Source organism: Chlorocebus sabaeus, chromosome 16 (assembly GCF_047675955.1).
Source record: "Chlorocebus sabaeus isolate Y175 chromosome 16, mChlSab1.0.hap1, whole genome shotgun sequence".
Classification (NCBI taxonomy): domain Eukaryota; kingdom Metazoa; phylum Chordata; class Mammalia; order Primates; family Cercopithecidae; genus Chlorocebus; species Chlorocebus sabaeus.
In genome coordinates, this window is record NC_132919.1 from 15723693 (window position 1) to 15742082 (window position 18390).

Here is an 18390-nt window from a genome sequence, read left to right on the forward strand (position 1 = left end):
ATTATAAGGGCTGAGAAGTCCCACTACAGGCTGTCTTCAAGCGGAGCCCCTGGGATGCCAGAAGCATGGTTCAGTCAAAGGCTAAAAGCCTCAGAACCAGGGAAGCTGATGGTGTAATTCTCAGCCCGAAGTTAAAGTTCTGAGAACCCACGAGGCTGTTGGTATAAGTCCTAGTGTAGGGAGCCTGGAGTTCTAATGTCCAGGGGCAGGAGACAGAGTGTCCCAAATCATTTTCTTTCCTTTTTGTTTTATCCAGGCCCCAAGCCATTGGATGTTGCCTTCCTACATTCAGGGCAGTCCCTCCCCACTCAGTCCTGTCACCATTCACTGTAGAGGAGTTTAAAAACCGTGGGAATTCCAGGATATCCTGCGGAATTTCTGGGAGCAAGCTCTTGGGAAATTGGACAGAGCTAGCCAAGGGCGGGGCATTTTCTCACCACTTTTCTCTGTGCTCTAGTTTCACTGGTCACATATCCCCAATGGACACAGCGTTCCCAGAGAGTGTGGAAGGAATCAAGAACCCCAACTCTGTGGGCTGGATCCAGCTTCAGCCTGATTTATACTCTAACGTCCTTCCCTCTGACTTGTATCGCTGTGAGCACAGCCACACAGAAAAGCTACCAGGAGGAAGATAGCAGCTTTTTCCTCAGAAAACATAAATCTGGAATCTGCCCAGAAGCTGTTTCTCAGCATTGGAAAAGAATAGTGATCCTGCTACACTGATCCTCCGCTCACATTTCCAGATAGACCTGGATTGTCCTGGGACTCCCACAACCCAGGGAAGTGGAGCATCAGGATTTTCTATGGCAATAATATGGCCGTAAGGGACAGAGTAGTACACTGCTCCTGTGAAAAGGTTAGGAGAAACTGCTGGTGCAGATGGGATGACAGAGTTGGAAAGTTTTGAATCCTGCTTACCTCAATTATTATGAGTAAAAGCTCATTTTCTTCTTCTAGGGATTTTATATGGAAAGAATAAGCCTCCTCTGATTTCTATGGGATGCAAAAATTCTCAAATACAGAGAAGGCAATGTCAAAATCGCAAGGATGTGATTGCCCAAGGCAGGCAACAGATGTGGGAGCAGGAGGTACTCCCACATGCAGCTGGTGAGTGTGCAAAGGTTTTGGAAGGCTTTGGGCATGTGAATTAAAAAGCCTTAGCAATATGTGTCACTTTGCCTAAGAAATTCCATTTTTTATGATCCCATGGAAACAATTAGGTTGTTTGCAAAGACTTTCCTGCAGGGTTATCAAAATCATATTTATAATAGTGAAAAATTAGAAGCAATTTTAGCTCTTGGTTCCATAAATAAAGTCTAGATTTTTGAGGTATGACAGGTGGGGAAGAACACTCAGGTTGGGTTCCCCAGAAAGTTGTGAGATGGGATTTGTATGGAGGCTTTCACATCACAACCTGCAGGAGAGAAGGAGGTGGGATTGGGTAGAGGGAGAAGTTAGGCTGCTATGCAGTCTCAGTAAGGGCACTAGTTGACCCCAGGAAGAGCTGCAGAACTGAGACAGCCCTTCAAAATTACCCCAACTTTGAGTGGAAGGGCCAGAACTTTGCCCCATGTCAACTAGTCATTGGCTGTGGCTGTCCCAGGAACAAGATGTGTTCCAGGGCAAGGGGATGCTCTTCGGCTGAGGGCTGTCTGCCAGCCGCACTCCCAGCAGCTGGAGAACAAATTCCTCTGTTCTGAAAGGGGGTCCTGGGTGGCACCACCTGACAGCCGCTGCAGGCCACACCTTCCACCACTTGGATTCACTTCTTCATATAAGTTTTGGGAGAAACAATTCTAGGATTCTGGTGGGTCTCTTTTTCCAGGAAGAAACTTTAAGAGGCCGAGGGATGGACTACAGCCTCCCGTCCCCCCTGCAGTTGACATTGATTGCCGCTCTCCTCTGCTATCCATTCCAGGTGCCCCTCAACCTCCGCTGGCACCTCTGCTGGTCTTGGTGGCTTCCCGGTGGCATGATCCATACATTCATCCCTGAGCCCCTGGTCACCATGTGCCTCTCAGGCCATGGCTGCTGCACTTATCTGTTTATCAAATGTTACTATCAAAATGGGGCAAGGTAGTCCAAGGAGCTTTCCAGTATTAAAGTGCATTACCTGGGTGCCAAACATATTTCTCTCTCCCCCCACTGTGTGTTAATCACCCTACTTCCTTCTAATAATCAGGATCAAATACCCTCGTTGGGATGGTGACTCCTCTGCTTGCTGGCTGGTTCCTTGGCAGCAGCTGTAGTTTACAGCTCAAAAGAACTCTTGATGTGTTTCCCAAGGGAATTGTTTCACCCTCTAAACCTACAGAATGGAGGTTTGTGGGATAGGGAAGTACATAACCCTCAGCTGGGCGGCTGGGAGTGATGGTGGGCAAGGACTCTCCTGTTTACATTCCTTGGTTCCCAGGCCGCGGATGCTGCTTATCAGGAACACAACCATGTAAAGGCACGATGTCCTTTGACTTACAATGCAATTACATTCCAATAAACCCGCCTTAAGTCGAAAATAAGTCAAAAATACATTTAGTACCCCATAAACCATCATAAGGTTGCAAAATTGTGAGTCAAACCATCATTAGTTGGGGACCATCTGTAGTTGATCAGCGTGATCTACTGGTATTTTAGCTGTCTGCTAAAATAAGACTTAGCTCTATTTAGAGGAAGATAAGTCAGGAATATCTATAATTTTTTCAACTATAATGTTTGTCATCAAATGAAATATTAGAAGTCATGCAGGGGAAAAGAAATAATCAACTGGCCAGATAGCAACATACCCAAAAGCAACTCATTTATGGCAGTTAACACCCAAGGATTTTAAAATAGATATTATTTAAAATAAATAATATATTCAAAAAAGAAAAAAGGAAGAATTTTAGCAAAAAATAGAATCCATATAAAAAGAGTACTAAGAGTCCAGAAATAAAACATCTGATTAAAATGAATAATTAAAAATATGGTTTTAATAGATTAAAAACAAGATAACAGCAGAAATACAGGTAAGTGGAAAGTACCCAGGTTGATGCACAGATAGATAAAGAAGAACGGGAGATACAGAAAACTGTAAGAGCCATCTGGAACATGATGAAAAGTCCTAAGCTATCTATAACTGGAAACCTAGAATTAGAGAGAGAGAAAACGAGGTAAAGCACTATTTGAAGAAACCCGGGTGAGAATTTCCCCACACTGATGAAAGACATCATAATACAATCGCAAAAAGCTCTACAAACCCTCAGTATGAGTCAAAAGCAAAGAAAACCCCTGCACACACAGGCACATTGCAGTAAAACCTATGACAGCTAACAGCAAAGAGAAAATCTGACAAGCAGCTACAGAAAAAGAAAACAATGGGACTCACAATTCACAACAGCCTTTTTAGTAGAAACTCTGGAAACTGAAGACAATGGGATGTCATTTTATTTTAGATGCTTAAAAAAAAAAAAAAAACCAGCCGGGCGCGGTGGCTCACGCCTTTAATCTCAGCACTTTGGGAGGCTGAGGCGGGCGGATCACGAGGTCAGGAGATTGAGACGATCCTGGCTAACATTGTGAAACTCCGTCTCTGCTAAAAACACAAAAAATTAGCCGCGTGTAGTGGCGGGCGCCTGTAGTCCCAGTTACTGGGAGGCTGAGGAAGGAGAATGGCATGAATCCGGGAGGCGGAGCTTGCATTGAGCGGAGATCGCGCCACTGCACTCCAGCCTGGGTGACAGAGCGAGACTCCGTCTCAAAACAAACAAACAAAAACAAAAAACAAAAACAAAACCCCAAATGGCAGCCTAGAACTCTATTTCAAGAGAAATTATCCTCCTAAATGAATGTAATATGTATCTGAAAAGTTGACAGAATCCACTGGAAGACTATGATAAAATGCCAGAAGAGTTAATCAGGCGGAAGGAAAATGACAGCAACTGAAACAAGGAGCTTCAGGAAAGAATTAAGAGCACAAGAATAGCTAAATATGTGAGTAAATATATGCAGACATTGCTCAAAAACAATAATAGTAATAATATCTTTGGGAGTTTAAAATAAATATAGAAATAAAGATCTATGACAACAATGGAACAAAAGGCAAAGAGTAAATGAAATTAAACTTAGTTTTTTTCATTGCTTTGAAATGGCAAAATATTAATTTCAAGAGTGTTCCAATGTGTCAAAGATTCATAGAGAATTTAAAGAGCGATTATTTTCAAGCATTTCAGTCTCAGGACTGCTTTACACTTTTTTTTTTTTTTTTTTTTTTTTTGAGGCGGAGCTTTGCTCTTGTTGCCCAGGCTGGAGTGCAATGCCATGATCTCAGCTCACCACAACCTCTGCCTCCTGGGTTCAAGGGATTCTTCTGCCTCAGCCTCCCAAGTAGCTGGGATTACAGGCATGCGCCACCATGCCTGGCTAATTTTGTATTTTTAGTAGAGGCGGGGTTTCTCCATGTTGGTCAGGCTGGTCTTGAACTTCTGACCTCGGGTGATCCGCCCACCTCAGCCTCCCAAAGTGCTGGGATTACAGGCATGAGCCACCATGCCTGGCCTGCTTTACACTTTTAAAAATTATTGAGGAACCCAAAGAGCTTTTTTTATATAGGTTATATCTATTGATATGTACTGTACTTGAAATTAAAATGGGAAAAATTAAAAATATTTATTTTTAAAACTGGGCGGGCGCAGTGGCTCATGCCTGTAATCCCAGCACGTTGGGAGGCCAAGGCAGGTGAATCACGAGGTCAGGAGATGGAGACTATCCTGGCTAACACAGTGAAACCCCATCTCTACTAAAAATACAAAAAATTAGCCGGGTGTGGTGGGATGCACCTCCCAGCTACTCGGGAGGCTAAGGCAGGAGAATTCCTTGAACCTGGGAGGCAGAGGTTGCAGTGAACCGAGATCGCACCATTGCACTCCAGCCTGGACGACAAGAGCGAAACTCTGTCTTGAAAGAAAAAAAAAATCACTAGGAATGTGGAAAATTTGAAGAAAACTATTAACCAGCTTGATCTAATTAATATTTATAGACTATTAACATCTGATTGCAGAATTTTCAAGTGAAAATTCGTACTTTTGTGTTATTTTCAAGTGAATATGGAGCATTAACCAAAATATACCAGAGGCTGGGTCATAAAATAAGTCTCAACAAACTTCTAAGGATTAAAATAATATAGTGTGAAGCTGGGCATGGCAGCTGATCACCTGTAATCCCAGCACATTGGGAGGCCAAGGCACGTGGATCACTTGAGGTCAGGAGTTCGAGATCAGCCTGACCAACATGGTGAAACCCCATCTCTACTAAAAATACAAAACAATTAGCTGGTCGTGGTGGCACACGCCCGTAATCCCAGCTATCCAAAGGCTGAGACACAAGAATCACTTGAACTTTGGTAGCAGAGGTTGCCGTGAACTGAGATTGTGCCACTGCACTGCAGCCTGGGCGACAGAGTGAGACTCTGTCTCAAAATAATAATAATAATAATAACAACAATAATAATAATACAGTGTGTTCTTTGGTCATATTGGAATTAAACTAGATATCGATAATAGATAAATACAAAATCCACTAATGCTTTACAACCATTTAACATACTTCTAAATAGTCAAGGGTCAAGGTAGAAATTACAAGGAAGATTAGAAAATATTTTTAACTAAATAAAGGACAACATAATCCATGGACAGAAAAATTAACTCAAAATTGCATGTAGGACTAAACATAAAATACAAATCCATAAAATTTCCAAAAGAAAACAGGAGAAAAAAACTTCAGGATCCTAGGGTAGGTAAAAATTGCTTAAATAGAATCAAAAATGTGTAACAAAAAAAAAAGAAATGACAAATTGATATCCATCCAAATCCAAAACATCTGCTCTTCAAAAGACACCACTAGGAAAATTTAAAAGGAAGCTAAAGACTGAGAGAAGATATTCACAACATGTATATATGATAAAGGACTTGTATCTAAATAAAGAGCACTACAACTTAATAACAAGACCAATAACCTAATTCCTAAAATGAGCAAAATATTTAAACAGATACTTCACAATGGAGAGATATAAAGGCCATTAAGCACATGAAAAATGTTCAACACAATTGTCAGGGAAATGCAAAGCAAAATCACCTTGAATCACTGCTGCACATATTAGAAAAGTTACAAAATAAAAAAAAACCTGGTCGGGCTTGGTGTCTCACGCCTGTAATCTCAGCACTTTTTGGGAAGTCAAGGTGGGCGGATCATGAGGTCAGGAGATCGAGACCATCCTGGCTAACATGATGAAACCCCATCTCTACTAAAAATACAAAAAATTAGCAGGGTGTGGTGGCACACACCTGTAGTCCCAGCTACTTGGGAGGCTGAGGCAGAAGAATTGCTTGAACCCAGGAGGCAGAAGTTGCAGTAAGCCAAGATCTCACCACTGCACTCCACTCCAGCCTGGGTGAAAGAGTGAGACTCTGTCTCAAACAACAACAACAACAACAACAACAACGAAACCTGACAATTCAGTTGGCAAGGCTGAAAGTACCTGAAACAATCATACATTGTTGGTGGGTTGTAAAATGGTACAAATACTTTGGAAAACAACTGGCAGTTTCTTATAAAGTTTTACATATATTTATCATATGAACTAGCAACTCCAAACCTAGAAATTGATGCAATATAAATGAAAAAAAAATATGTCTACACAAAAAGTTGCATATGACTGTTCGTAGCAGATTTATTCATCATAACCTCAAACTGGAAACAACTGTCCATCATTGAGTGAGTTAATCAACTGTGGTCATATATTAATATAATGGTATGCTACTCAGCAATAAGAGAATGAAACACTGACACACACCAAATTAACGGATCTCAAAACTTAACGCTGAGAGAAAGAAGGCAGACACAGGAGAGTATGCTGTATCATTCCATTTATATGAAAGTCTAGAAAAGATAATTCTAATCTATACTGACAAAAAGTAGATTTATGGTTTCTTGGAGTCAGAGGTGGGAAGTATTGTCTCGGAAAGAATACAGGAAATTTTGGGGTTGATGAAAATGTTGTTTGATTGTGGTGGTTATACAGGTGTATAAGTTTGCCAAAATTTATCAAAATGTAAAGTTAAACTGGGTACAAATTGTTATATATAATTTATGTCTCAATAAAGGTGATAAAAATCTATTTGATACAGCTAAATAGGTACTTTAAAGAAATGTATAGTGTTAAACACAAATATTAGCAAAAAAGAATTGAACATTGCTTATCTAAGATTTCATTCCAAGAAGCTAGAAAAAAACCCCAGTAAATCACACCCAAATAAAATACATAGAAGAAAATAAAGGAGCATAAATTAGTAAAAAAGAAATTAGCTCTATAAAAGTAGGTGGGTTTTTTTAAAAAAAATTAAATGTTAAGTCCTAGAAAACCTAATCAAGAAAACAAAAAGAGAGTACATAAATTACCAACACCAAGACTGAAGAAGGGAACATCACTTTAGATCCTAAAGATATTAAAAACAGAACAGATATTATAAACCATTTAAAGCCAGTAATTAGATATTTTGGTGAAATTATATGGACATAATTTTTAAAAGAATTTACCAAAATGTACACGAGATAAAAAATCTGATTAATCCTATGTCTATCAAATCATTGAATACATAGTTAAAATTTTTCCAACAAAAATTTTCCCAGGTGCTACTCTGGTAATTTTTACACACAAAATTGTAGCAAATAACACCAAAACCAATAATACCAATCTTACACATCTTACCCACACTCTTCCAGAGTACCAAAAACAAACAAACAAAAAACCAAAAACAAAATAAAGGGAATTCTCAACTCATGTTATGAGTCCATAATTCTGATACAAAGTCAAACAAGGTTATTACAAGAAAGAAAACACAGAAAATATGGACATAGACACAAAATCCTATACAAAATTTTGACAAATTTAATTCAATAACATATTAAATATATTACCCACAATGACCAAATGAAATCTATTCCAGGAATGCAAATTGCTTTAATATCTAAAAATCAATTTGTATAGATGAATCTTGAGGACATTATGCTAAGGGAAATAAGCCAGTTACCAAAGGACAAATACTGTATGATTCTACTTATACGAGGTATCTAGAGCAGTCAAATTCATACAGACAGAAAGTAGGATGGTGGTTTCCAGGGTTTAGGGGGTGAAGTGGGGAATGGAGAGTCATTGTTTAATGGGTATTCAGTTTCAGCTTTCTAAGATGAAACAGATTCTGGAGATGGATAGTTGCACAATATGACTTAATAGCACTGAACTGTACACATAATAATGGCTAGGATTATAAATTTTATGTGTATTTTATGACAATTTTTAAATGTTTAAAATCAAACCACATAATTTAAACACGTTAACGGAATAAAAAACTATAAGCATCTCAATAGTGGCAAAAAATGTATTTGATGAAATTCTACACCCATCCTGATAACAAACCTCAGAAAAGTAATTTGAGTGATAGAGACTATCTAAAATTTACACTTCAAGTCATACCAAATGGTAAAATGTTTTGTTTTCCTTTAGATTCTGGGAAAAAGGCAAGGATGTCTACACATCCTATTTCTGGAGGTCCTAGTCAGTGCAATAAAGCAAGAAAAAAGTGGTATAAAGATTATAAAGAATGATGTAAAACTGACTTTACCACAGATGACATACTGTGTACACAGAATGACAAAAAGAATGAACAATTATAAATAAGTGAATTTAGCAAGGTCACTGGATATAAGATCAACTTTAAAAATCTATTCCATATGAAATTAAAGTAATAGCATTTATAGCATCAACAAAATCAAATACATAGTACTAATCTAACAAAACTTCTACAATTGAAAAAATACAGTAATTTCTATAATTGAAAAAATTGCAAAACATTGCAAAAATATAAAAATTGGTGAAATTTTGAGGTCAGTTCCGGAGGCGGGTGGATCACTTGAAGTCAGGAGTTCAAGACCAGCCTAGCCAACATGGGGAAATCCCATCTCTACTAAAAAAAAATACAAAAAATTAGCCAGGCGTGGTGGCAGGCACCTGTAATCCCAGCTACTCAGGAGTCTGAGGTTGCAGTGAGCCGAGATTGTGCCTCTGCACTCCAGCCTGGGTGGCAAAGCAAGGCTCCATCTCAAAAAAACAAAACCAAAAACAAAAAACAAAACCCCCAAATGTTTAAAGTATCTATATAAATGAAATGTTTTGGAATACTCATAAATGTCTCAGTATTAATGTTCATACATTCATTTTTCCAGAATTAATCTATGTATCTGATGTAATGCCAACAAAATCCTAGCTTTTTGGTATGGGGTAATTGAAAAAAAAAAATCATTCAACAATGTATATGAAAATGCCAAGGACCTAAAATAGTGACAATTTTGAACAAGAACAAAATTAGAAAACATACAGTTGACCCGTGAGCACAGGTTTTAACTGTGTGGGATCACTTATACATGGGTTTACTTCTACCTCTGCCACCTGAGACAGCAAGACCAACCCCTCCTCTTCTTCCTCCACCTTAGCCTGCTCAACGTGAAGACGATGAGGATAAAGATCTTCATGATGATCCACTTCTACCTAATGAATAATAAATATTATTTTCTCTTCCTTATGATTTTCTTAATCATATTTTTTCTACTGTATTCTGTAAGAATACAGTACATAATACATATACAAAATATGTTAACTGTTTATGTTATTGGTAAGGCTCCTAGTCAAATGTAGGTTATTAGTAGTTAAGTTTTTGAGGTCAAAAGTTGTACAATGATACTTGATTGTGTGAGGGCTCAGTTCCCCTAATCCCCGAATTGTTCAAAGGTCAACTGTACTATCAGTTTTCATTTAAAATACTTGGTATTATTACAATAATAAACACACAGAACAATGAAACATAGTCCAAAAGACCCTAACATGCATGATCATCGGATTTATCATAAATGTTTAACTGCAAAACAAGGGAAAGAGGGAAAGATGGCCTTTTCAATAAATGATGTGGAACAAATTGCTTATTTGTATGAAAAATATTTTGACCTCTACTCCATACCACACATAAATATTAATTTCAGATGGATCATATGCATTAAATAGTAGATATGTGGAAGAGAATGTAGAAAAACATCTTTATGACCTTGAGTTAGGAAAGTATTTCTTAAACTGGGCAAAAAAGCACTAATCAAAAGAAAAGTTACTCTTTATCAAAATTTAGAACTTCTGTTCATCAAAGGACATCATTTGGAGAGTGAAAAGGTAAGCGGCAGATGAGATATTTGTAATACAGACATCTAAAAAACACCCATCTCCAGAATATATAAAGAATCCTACAAATGAGCAAATATCAGTTCCCACTAAAAAATAGCAAAAGTCTTGAGGTACTTCTCAAAGAAGATATTTAAAAAGCCAACGCATATCGAAAGGGGGGCTCAACAGCATTATCCACTGAGGAAATGCAAATTAAAGCCATAATGGAACAGCGGCATGCACAAGAGCCAGGCCCTGGGAGCTCACGGTGCCACTGAAACTGCTCTCGTCAGGTTGGTGTGGGTTATCCCCAGCCCCTTACCCAGTGGATACTTTTCAGTTCTTTTGTCATTTGAACCTGCTGACCATGTTCCTCTTCTTGAAGCGCTTCCCTCTAAGGCAGGAATGGGAGGAAGGGTTTAGATGTAGTGAGGATTTGGAGGCAGAATGGAGGGACCAACAGAGTTGCATTATGCCATGTCAACTCTGTGACAGCAGAGCTTCTTAAAGGTCTCTCAAACTTTTCACTCAGAAAGTGGCACATTAACTATCCTCAATGAGGACCGGTCTCTTAGTAATAGTTAATAGGTTTCACTATTAAACCTCAATCAAAAATGGTCATTTTAACCAGAATGTCAAACTGTTCATTCATGATGGAAGATAATTCACATCATTCATCCTTTACCTCCTTCCCAATGTTAAATACATATTTACCCTGGCATCGTGAAATAGGTATTTGATTTTCTTAGCCTCCCTGAAGTGTAACTCATCATGCCTTGCTCTTTTTGGATGTCAGGTCTTTGGTCTGTTAAGGGCTTTCTGGTATTAGGGACACAGCTTCTGGGTTCCCATTGTTACCCTAGGCCCCTCCTAGCAGAAGTATTTCATAGTGTTCCCAGAACTTCCAAGCCCTCATTTATAGACTTGGGAGTTATTGGCTATTTTCTCTCTCTACACTTCATCATGAAAAGTTCAGAGGCTTTACATAGCCTCTTCCATAAAGACACCTGCTGTTGCCATTATGACCTTTTCTTTGGTGACATGTTGAAAGTGGAACTTCTTTCTGAGGCTTGTGGTCTTCTGGTCTACAGCCTGGGCAGAAGTTCCAGATATTCTTGGACATATTTTTCATCTATCTGGAATTTCTATCACCTCCTACAAAGGAAACTCAGTGGGTGGTAGGAATAAGGTGCTAAGTAACTTTTTTTGGAATTTAGGTAACATCAGAACCAACTTCCATGTTCTCAGATGCATGAGCACCTCTCCCCCTCATTGTACATCCGGCACTGAGGGTAGGTCCTGGCACATTGAAGGTGTCCAATAAATAAAATGCACAACAAAAAGATTTTTCCTTTTTATGTAAATATTACAGGTTCATTGCAAAGAAAAAAATTAAGAACACAGAAAAGAAAGTAAAAAACAAACAAAAAAATCTGATACTCCACTAAAACAGAAATAACCATCATAAATTTTTTGGAGACCATCCTTTCATTCATCTCTCTCAAAAGTTCACATAAATACATAATATTACATATATAGTTTCATACCATACATGCAGCATTTACATTTTTCTGTTTTTATAGTCTCCCCTCCCCTTATTGCTAATTCTCCTTTTCTCACTCCCCTCAAGGTAATCAATATTAACAGCCTGGTGTATATTCTTCCATACCTGTCTCCATGTGCATCTAACCACACACACATAAAAACAAAATAAATGGGTGTGATTATTTTAACAAAAATGATATATTGTATATATACATTTCTGTTATAAAGCAATTATTTATCAATACATTGTGGAAATACAGTGAAATCAGCTAGTATAGATATAGTTCATTTTTAAAATTACTCTCACACTGTTCCATAATAAGGATATGTCAGAATTTATCTAACCATTTCTCTATTAATAGGCATTCATTTGTTTGCAGTTGGGGCTTTGCCCCCCTCTACAAACAATACTTCAACAAACATGTTTATTTATATTCTTATGCATTGATGCCGCTTTTATTTCTATGGGACAGATCCCAAAAGTGAGACTGCTGGGTCTAAGAGTATATATGTTTTAAACTTTTCAATATATATTATTGGACTGCTGGTGGAAGTATGTTATATAACCTTTAGGTAATAGTACAAGGTTTCCCAAACCCCAATAGCAAAAGATCTCTTAATTTCTGCCAAATCCATGAAGGGGAAGTTTCATCTCACTGAGCATTTCAATTTGCATTTCCCTGAGTGCTTTTGAGGTTCAAAATCTTTTCATAGGATAATGATCACCTACAGTTGCTCTCCTATGAAGAACCATCCAGTCCAGAGGAATTAAAGACTTAAGTGTAAAAAATAAAATCATAAAAATCTTAAAAATAAATTTAGGATACTATGTATAACCTGGGATTAAGGAGATCTCTTTTAAGTAAAATGAGTAAATAAAAAATCTAAAAAGGAAATGATATAAATATTTTCCGATAAAAATCTTGTGCCATTACTATAAAGTATAAAGACAAATGCTAGATTAAGAAAAACATCTGCTACATAATGACAAAGGATTAATATCTAAAATATATAAAAAGCACCTCCAGGTTTATAAGACAGATAAATGAATAGAAAAATAGGCGAATACATATATAGGCAATTAACTAATGATAATTTGTTAAATGAGTAAAGTATGAAATCTGGATGAAGGCTTTCATTTGTTCATTATTTTCCTCTAGTGAGAGTTTCCTTATAACTTCTAAGAGTTAATATTAAATGATTTCCCACATAATTGTTTATAGTTTCTCTATCTACTTTCTGATGAATTCCTAATGAAGATTTTCCTATATTCATAAAATACAGTTTATAAGATTCATCTTGTGGAGTTGACATCTAGGTGAATGACTTATTGTTCTTTATATTAATTTACTTTCTCTCTGATGTATTCTTTGATGTACAGTAAGGCTTGAACTACTCCTGAAGGCTTTTCCACATTCATTACATTTATAGGGTTTTTCTCCAGTATGCATCCTCAAGTGTACAGTAAAGTCTGAGTTAGTTCTGAAGGCTTTTCCACATTCTTCACATTTATAGGGCCTCTCCCCAGTATGAATTCTCTGATGTAGGGTTAGCTGTGATAGAGTAATACAACCCTTTCCACATTCCTTACAGGTGTAGGGTTTTTCTCCAGTGTGTGTTCTCCAATGCACTGTAAGGTAAGAACCTCTCCTGAAGGCTTTTCCACAGACATCACACTTATAGGGCTTCTCTCCACTATGGATTTTCTGATGTTCTGTGACATGTACCATCTGGCTAAATGCTTTCCCACAGTCATTACATTTAAATGGTTTCTCTCCAGTATGTGTTCTTTGATGTGTATTAAAGCCTGAGTTACTTGTGAAAACCTTTCCACATTCATTACATTTATAGGGCTTCTCTCCAGTATGCCTTCGTTGGTGCACAGTAAGCTGTGATGTATTAGTGAAGGCTTTCTCACATTCATTACATTTATACGGTTTTTCCCCAGTATGGGTCCTCTGATGTACAATAAGGTATGATTTAGTCCTAAAGGACTTGCCACAGTCATAACATTTATAGGGTTTCACTCCAGTATGAATTTTCTGATGCTCCTTGAGATTTACCATTTTGGTGAAGGCCCTCTCGCAGTCAGTACATTTATATGGTTTCTCTCCAGTGTGAATTCTCTGATGTACAGTTAAGTGTGATTTTATTCTGAAAGACTCCCCACATTCATTGCACAGGTAAGGTTTCTCTTCAGTATGAATACGCTGATGTATAATTAGAGAAGAAGAACGCATGAATGCCTTTCCACATTCATTACATTTATAAGGTTTCTCTCCTGTATGCATTCTGTGGTGCACAGTAAGGCATGAATAATTAATGAATGCTTTCCCACATTCATTACATTTATAGGGTTTTTCTCCTGTGTGAATTCGCTGATGTTCTGTGAAATTTGCAATGCGGTTGAATGCTTTCCCACATTCATTACATTCATAGGGTTTTTCCCCAGTGTGAGTTCTTATATGTACGATAAGGCTTGAATTACTTCTATAGGCTTTTCCACATTCATTACATCTAAAAGGTTTCTCTCCAGTATGAATCCTCTGATGCACATTAAAAATTGTGGTGTTCTTAAAAGACTTCCCACACTCATTGCACTGATACGGTTTCTCTTCAGTGTGGGTCTTCTGATGTACACTGAGATATGACTTGTTTCTAAAGGCTTTCCCACAATCATCACATTTGTAGGGTTTCTCACCATTGTGAGTTTCCTGATGTCTTGCAAGTTTTGATTTATCACTAAAAGCTTTCCCGCATTCATTACATTTATAGGGTTTCTCTCCAGTTTGAATTCTCTGGTGCTGATTAAGACGGGCACACTGGCTAAAAGATTTCCCACACACATTACACTGATAAGGTTTCTCTTTAGTGTGAATTCTCTGATGTACCATAAGTGATGAGGAAGCAATGAAGGCCTTTCCACATTCATTACATTTATAGGGTTTTTCTCCAGTGTGGATTTTTTTGTGCTGACTGAGATATGAAGGCTGGCTGAATGTTTTCCCACATTCATTACATTCATAAGGTTTTTCTTTAGTATGAGTTCTTTGATGTTGAATGAGCAATGACCTATAACGAAAGGCCTTTTCGCATGTACCACATTTGTAGGGTTTTTCCTTATTATTGGATTTTTTCCCCAAAGTAAGTTCTGAAGTCTGCCTTATGGCTTTGCTGCCTTTCATCTCCTTGCAAATTATCTTCCCCAAACGAGTATCTGTAACCAAATTTAAATTCTCTGTGAAATTTTCCTCTTGTGTTTGGCATCTGCTGTGAAGCTCTTCGGTGGCAATGCCTGGTTCTGGAATAAGAATAGATTCAAATCTAAAGCCTCTTTGACTAGTGGGAGTCTTCTTGAGTGGAATTATTCTTTGACTCAAATGATTCTCCTGATTATTTTGTAATCTCAATATCCTATCATTCCATTTCCATAACCCTTCCACTCTGGAATCCCACAGACCATTCTCCGTAAGTTTCTCTAGTACATCCTGTGATAAATCTTCAGATATATCCTTTGTTCGTGTAGCATTCTTGGTTGCAGGTTTGGGCTCCATGTCTGGAATAAAAAAGAGATAAATCAAGTAATTCCTTTCCTAAGCTGGAGCAATCTCACTAAACAGAACAATAAAAATAATAAATACATGGATAATGAATATATGGTTTTAATTGCTTTCACACTGACTTGTTTTCTAGCGAGAAGAAGGTAGGGTTAAGGGAGGCTGGTTTAGCAAAAACTAAAGTAGAAAATTCACTGAAACTTTCCTGTTAAAAAAGTCCATTCAGCTGGGCACAGTGGCTCATGCCTATAATCTCAGCACTTTGGGAGGCCAAGGTGAGAGAACTGCTTGAGCTCAGGAGTTCGAGACCAGTCTGGGCAATATAGCAAAACAGTCTCTACAAAAAAAATACAAAAATTAGCCAGGCATGATGGTGTGCACCTGTAGTCCCAGTTACTTGTGACGCTGAGGTGAGAGGATTGCTTGATTCCAGGAGGTGGAGGTTGCAGTGAGCCAAGATTGTGTCACTACACTCTACCCTGGGTGACAGAGCAAGACTGTCTCAAAAAAAAAAAAAAAAAAAAAAGTGTTGCAGGAAGTCAGGGACCTCCAATGGAGGGACTGACTGAAGCCCTGGCAGAATGTGAAGATTTCATGGACATTTATCACTTCCCCAACCAATACTTTTGTGATTTCCTATGCCTGTCTTTAATCTCTTAATCCCACCATCTTCGTAAGCTGAGGATGAATGTTGCCTCAGGACCTTGTGATGATTGTGTTAACTGCACAAATTGTTTACAGAGCATGTGTGTTTGAACAATATCAAATCTGGGCACCTTAAGAACAGGATAACAGCGATTTTCAAGGAACAGGGGAGATAACCTTAAAGTCTGGCTGCCTGTAGGCTGGACAGGACAGAGCCATATTTCTCTTATTACTGAAAACAGGTAAGAGAAGTATCGCTGAATTCTTTCCCCAGTAAGGAATATTAATAATTAACAGCCCTGGGAAAAGAATACATTCCCAGGGAAGGCCTCTGAAATGGCCTCCCTGGGAGTGTCTGCCTTTATGCAGATGTAGATAGGGATGAAACATGCCCTAGTCTCCTGCAGCACTCCTGGCTTGCTAGGATGAGGAAATTCCAGCCTGGCAAATTCTAGTCAGACCAGTTCTCTACTCTTGAACCCTGTCAAAATGTTTATCAATGACAATGTGTACACAGCGGGACACATAAGTTCATTAGTGATTCTAGTTTCGCCCTGACCTTGTGATCTCACCCTGACTTCCTGCCTTGTGATCTTTTGTTGCCCTTAAGCATGTGATCTCTGTGACCCACACCCTATTCGTACACTCCCTCCCCTTTTGAAAATCACTAATAAAAACTTGCTCATTTTGCAGCTTAGGGGGCATCACGGAACCTGCTGACATGTGATGTCTCCCCCAGACACCCAGCTTTAAAATTTCTCTCTTTTGTACTCTTTCCCTTTATTTCTCAGACTGGCCGACACTTAAAGAAATAGAAAAGAACCCACGTGAAATTATCTGGGGCAGGTTCCCCCAATAAAAAAGTCCATTTGTGGTTTAGAGCCAACTATTTTAGATGGTATTCTTCAACTTTTGACAAGCTCAAACACTGTCATACTCTCCTGCTATTTACTCCACAAACCAGACATTAGTCCCCAACCATACTTTCTATTTGTTCTTTTTTTATTTTTTTGAGACAGAGTCGTGCTGTGACACCCAGGCTAGAGTGCAATGGTGCGCTCTCGGCTCACTGCAACCTCCGCCTCCTGGGTTCAAGCAATTCTCCTGTCTCAGCCTCCTGAGTAGGTGGGACAACAGGCATGTGCCACCACGGCCAGCTAATTTTTGTATTTTTAGTAAAGATGGGGTTTTGCCATGTTGGCCAGGCTGGTCTTGAACTCCTGACCTCAGGTGATCCACCCACCTCAGCCTCCCAAAGTGCTGGGATTACAGGCATGAGCCACCATGCTTGGCCTCTATTTGTTCTCATTCTTGATTGACTAGCTTTGTTGTGAGGGCTTTCTCAAATTTCACTGGCAGAATAGTTTATTCAAGTCTTTGTATATACCTTTTAATAAAACTTTTATGGAAAAAAACACTTTGATTTTCAAAAAGAGCTAAACAACAAACTAATCAAAAGTTAATATTTATACTTACTATTTCATATAGTGATAATTATTATTTAATTAAGAGTAGATTTAACAACTTTTTTATGGCCCTAAGAACTTTTCTGCCAGTTTGTCAAAAATTCATTAAAAATTACACTGTGGGATACTGGTCTTACAATGTGTTTGTGTATGCAATTTAATATTTTATTTTTAAGACACTTTAATGCTTTTTAAAACTTCTAATTCATTTTCAGGTAATTATGCCTCAATGTTTAAATATAAGTTCAATAAAAACTCTTGTTGATGGTAGAATGGTTTTATGACTTTTTTTTTTTTTTTTTTTTTTTTTTGAGGCAGTGTCTCACTCTGTTGCCCAGGCTGTAATACAGTGGCACAATCTCAGTTCACTGCAATCTCCACCTCCTGGGTTCAAGCGATTCCTGTGCTTCAGCTTCTGAAGTAGTTGGAATTACAGGCATGCACCACCACACTCACCGAGCTAATTTTTCTTATTTTTAGTAGAGAAAGTATTTTGCTATGTTGGCCAGGATGGTCTCCAACTCCTGGCCTCAAGTGATCCACCCTCCTCGGCCTTCCAAAGTGCTGGGGTTACAGATGTGAGCCACTGTGCCCAGCCAATTTGATGATTTTAAAACTCATTTTTAAACAGTATGATTTGTCTATGTTATTTTACTTTTATAACATTTAAATTAATATTTTGTCATGTTGTTGCTATTTATCACTCTTACTTTTAAATAGTTTTAATTAGTTTGAGCATATTTTTTGCTGTCATAGGATATTATATTGCCAATATCTGATAAAAGAAAACAAAACTTTTGCTGTCAGAAAAAAAGCTATAAGGCTGGGTGTGGTGGCTCATGCCTGTAATCCCAGCACTTTGGGAGGCTGAGGCAGGAAGACTGCTTGAGCCCAGGAGTTTAAGACCAGCTTTGGCAACACAGTGAGACCCCATCTCTACAAA

General features: G+C 38.2%; 2 protein-coding genes across 3 annotated transcripts in view; one reads left to right on the forward strand and one right to left on the reverse strand.

Annotated features, from left to right (window-relative positions):
- The window catches only part of LOC119623627 (uncharacterized), a 57243-nt gene extending 49311 nt beyond the window's left edge, over positions 1-7932 (forward strand). The window contains exons 11-12 of the mRNA XM_073005375.1: positions 958-1107; positions 1919-7932. Of these exons, the coding sequence (XP_072861476.1) occupies positions 958-1107; positions 1919-1995 (227 nt within the window). The 3' untranslated portion in view covers positions 1996-7932. The remainder of the gene's footprint in view (positions 1-957; positions 1108-1918) is intronic.
- A 3643-nt stretch (positions 7933-11575) lies between these two features.
- Positions 11576-18390, reverse strand: part of LOC119620357 (uncharacterized) — a 47333-nt gene continuing 40518 nt past the window's right edge. For both annotated transcript variants that reach the window (XM_073004704.1, XM_073004705.1), the window contains exon 6: positions 11576-15335. In XM_073004704.1, coding sequence (XP_072860805.1) covers positions 13117-15335 — 2219 coding nt within the window. In that variant the 3' untranslated portion in view covers positions 11576-13116. The remainder of the gene's footprint in view (positions 15336-18390) is intronic.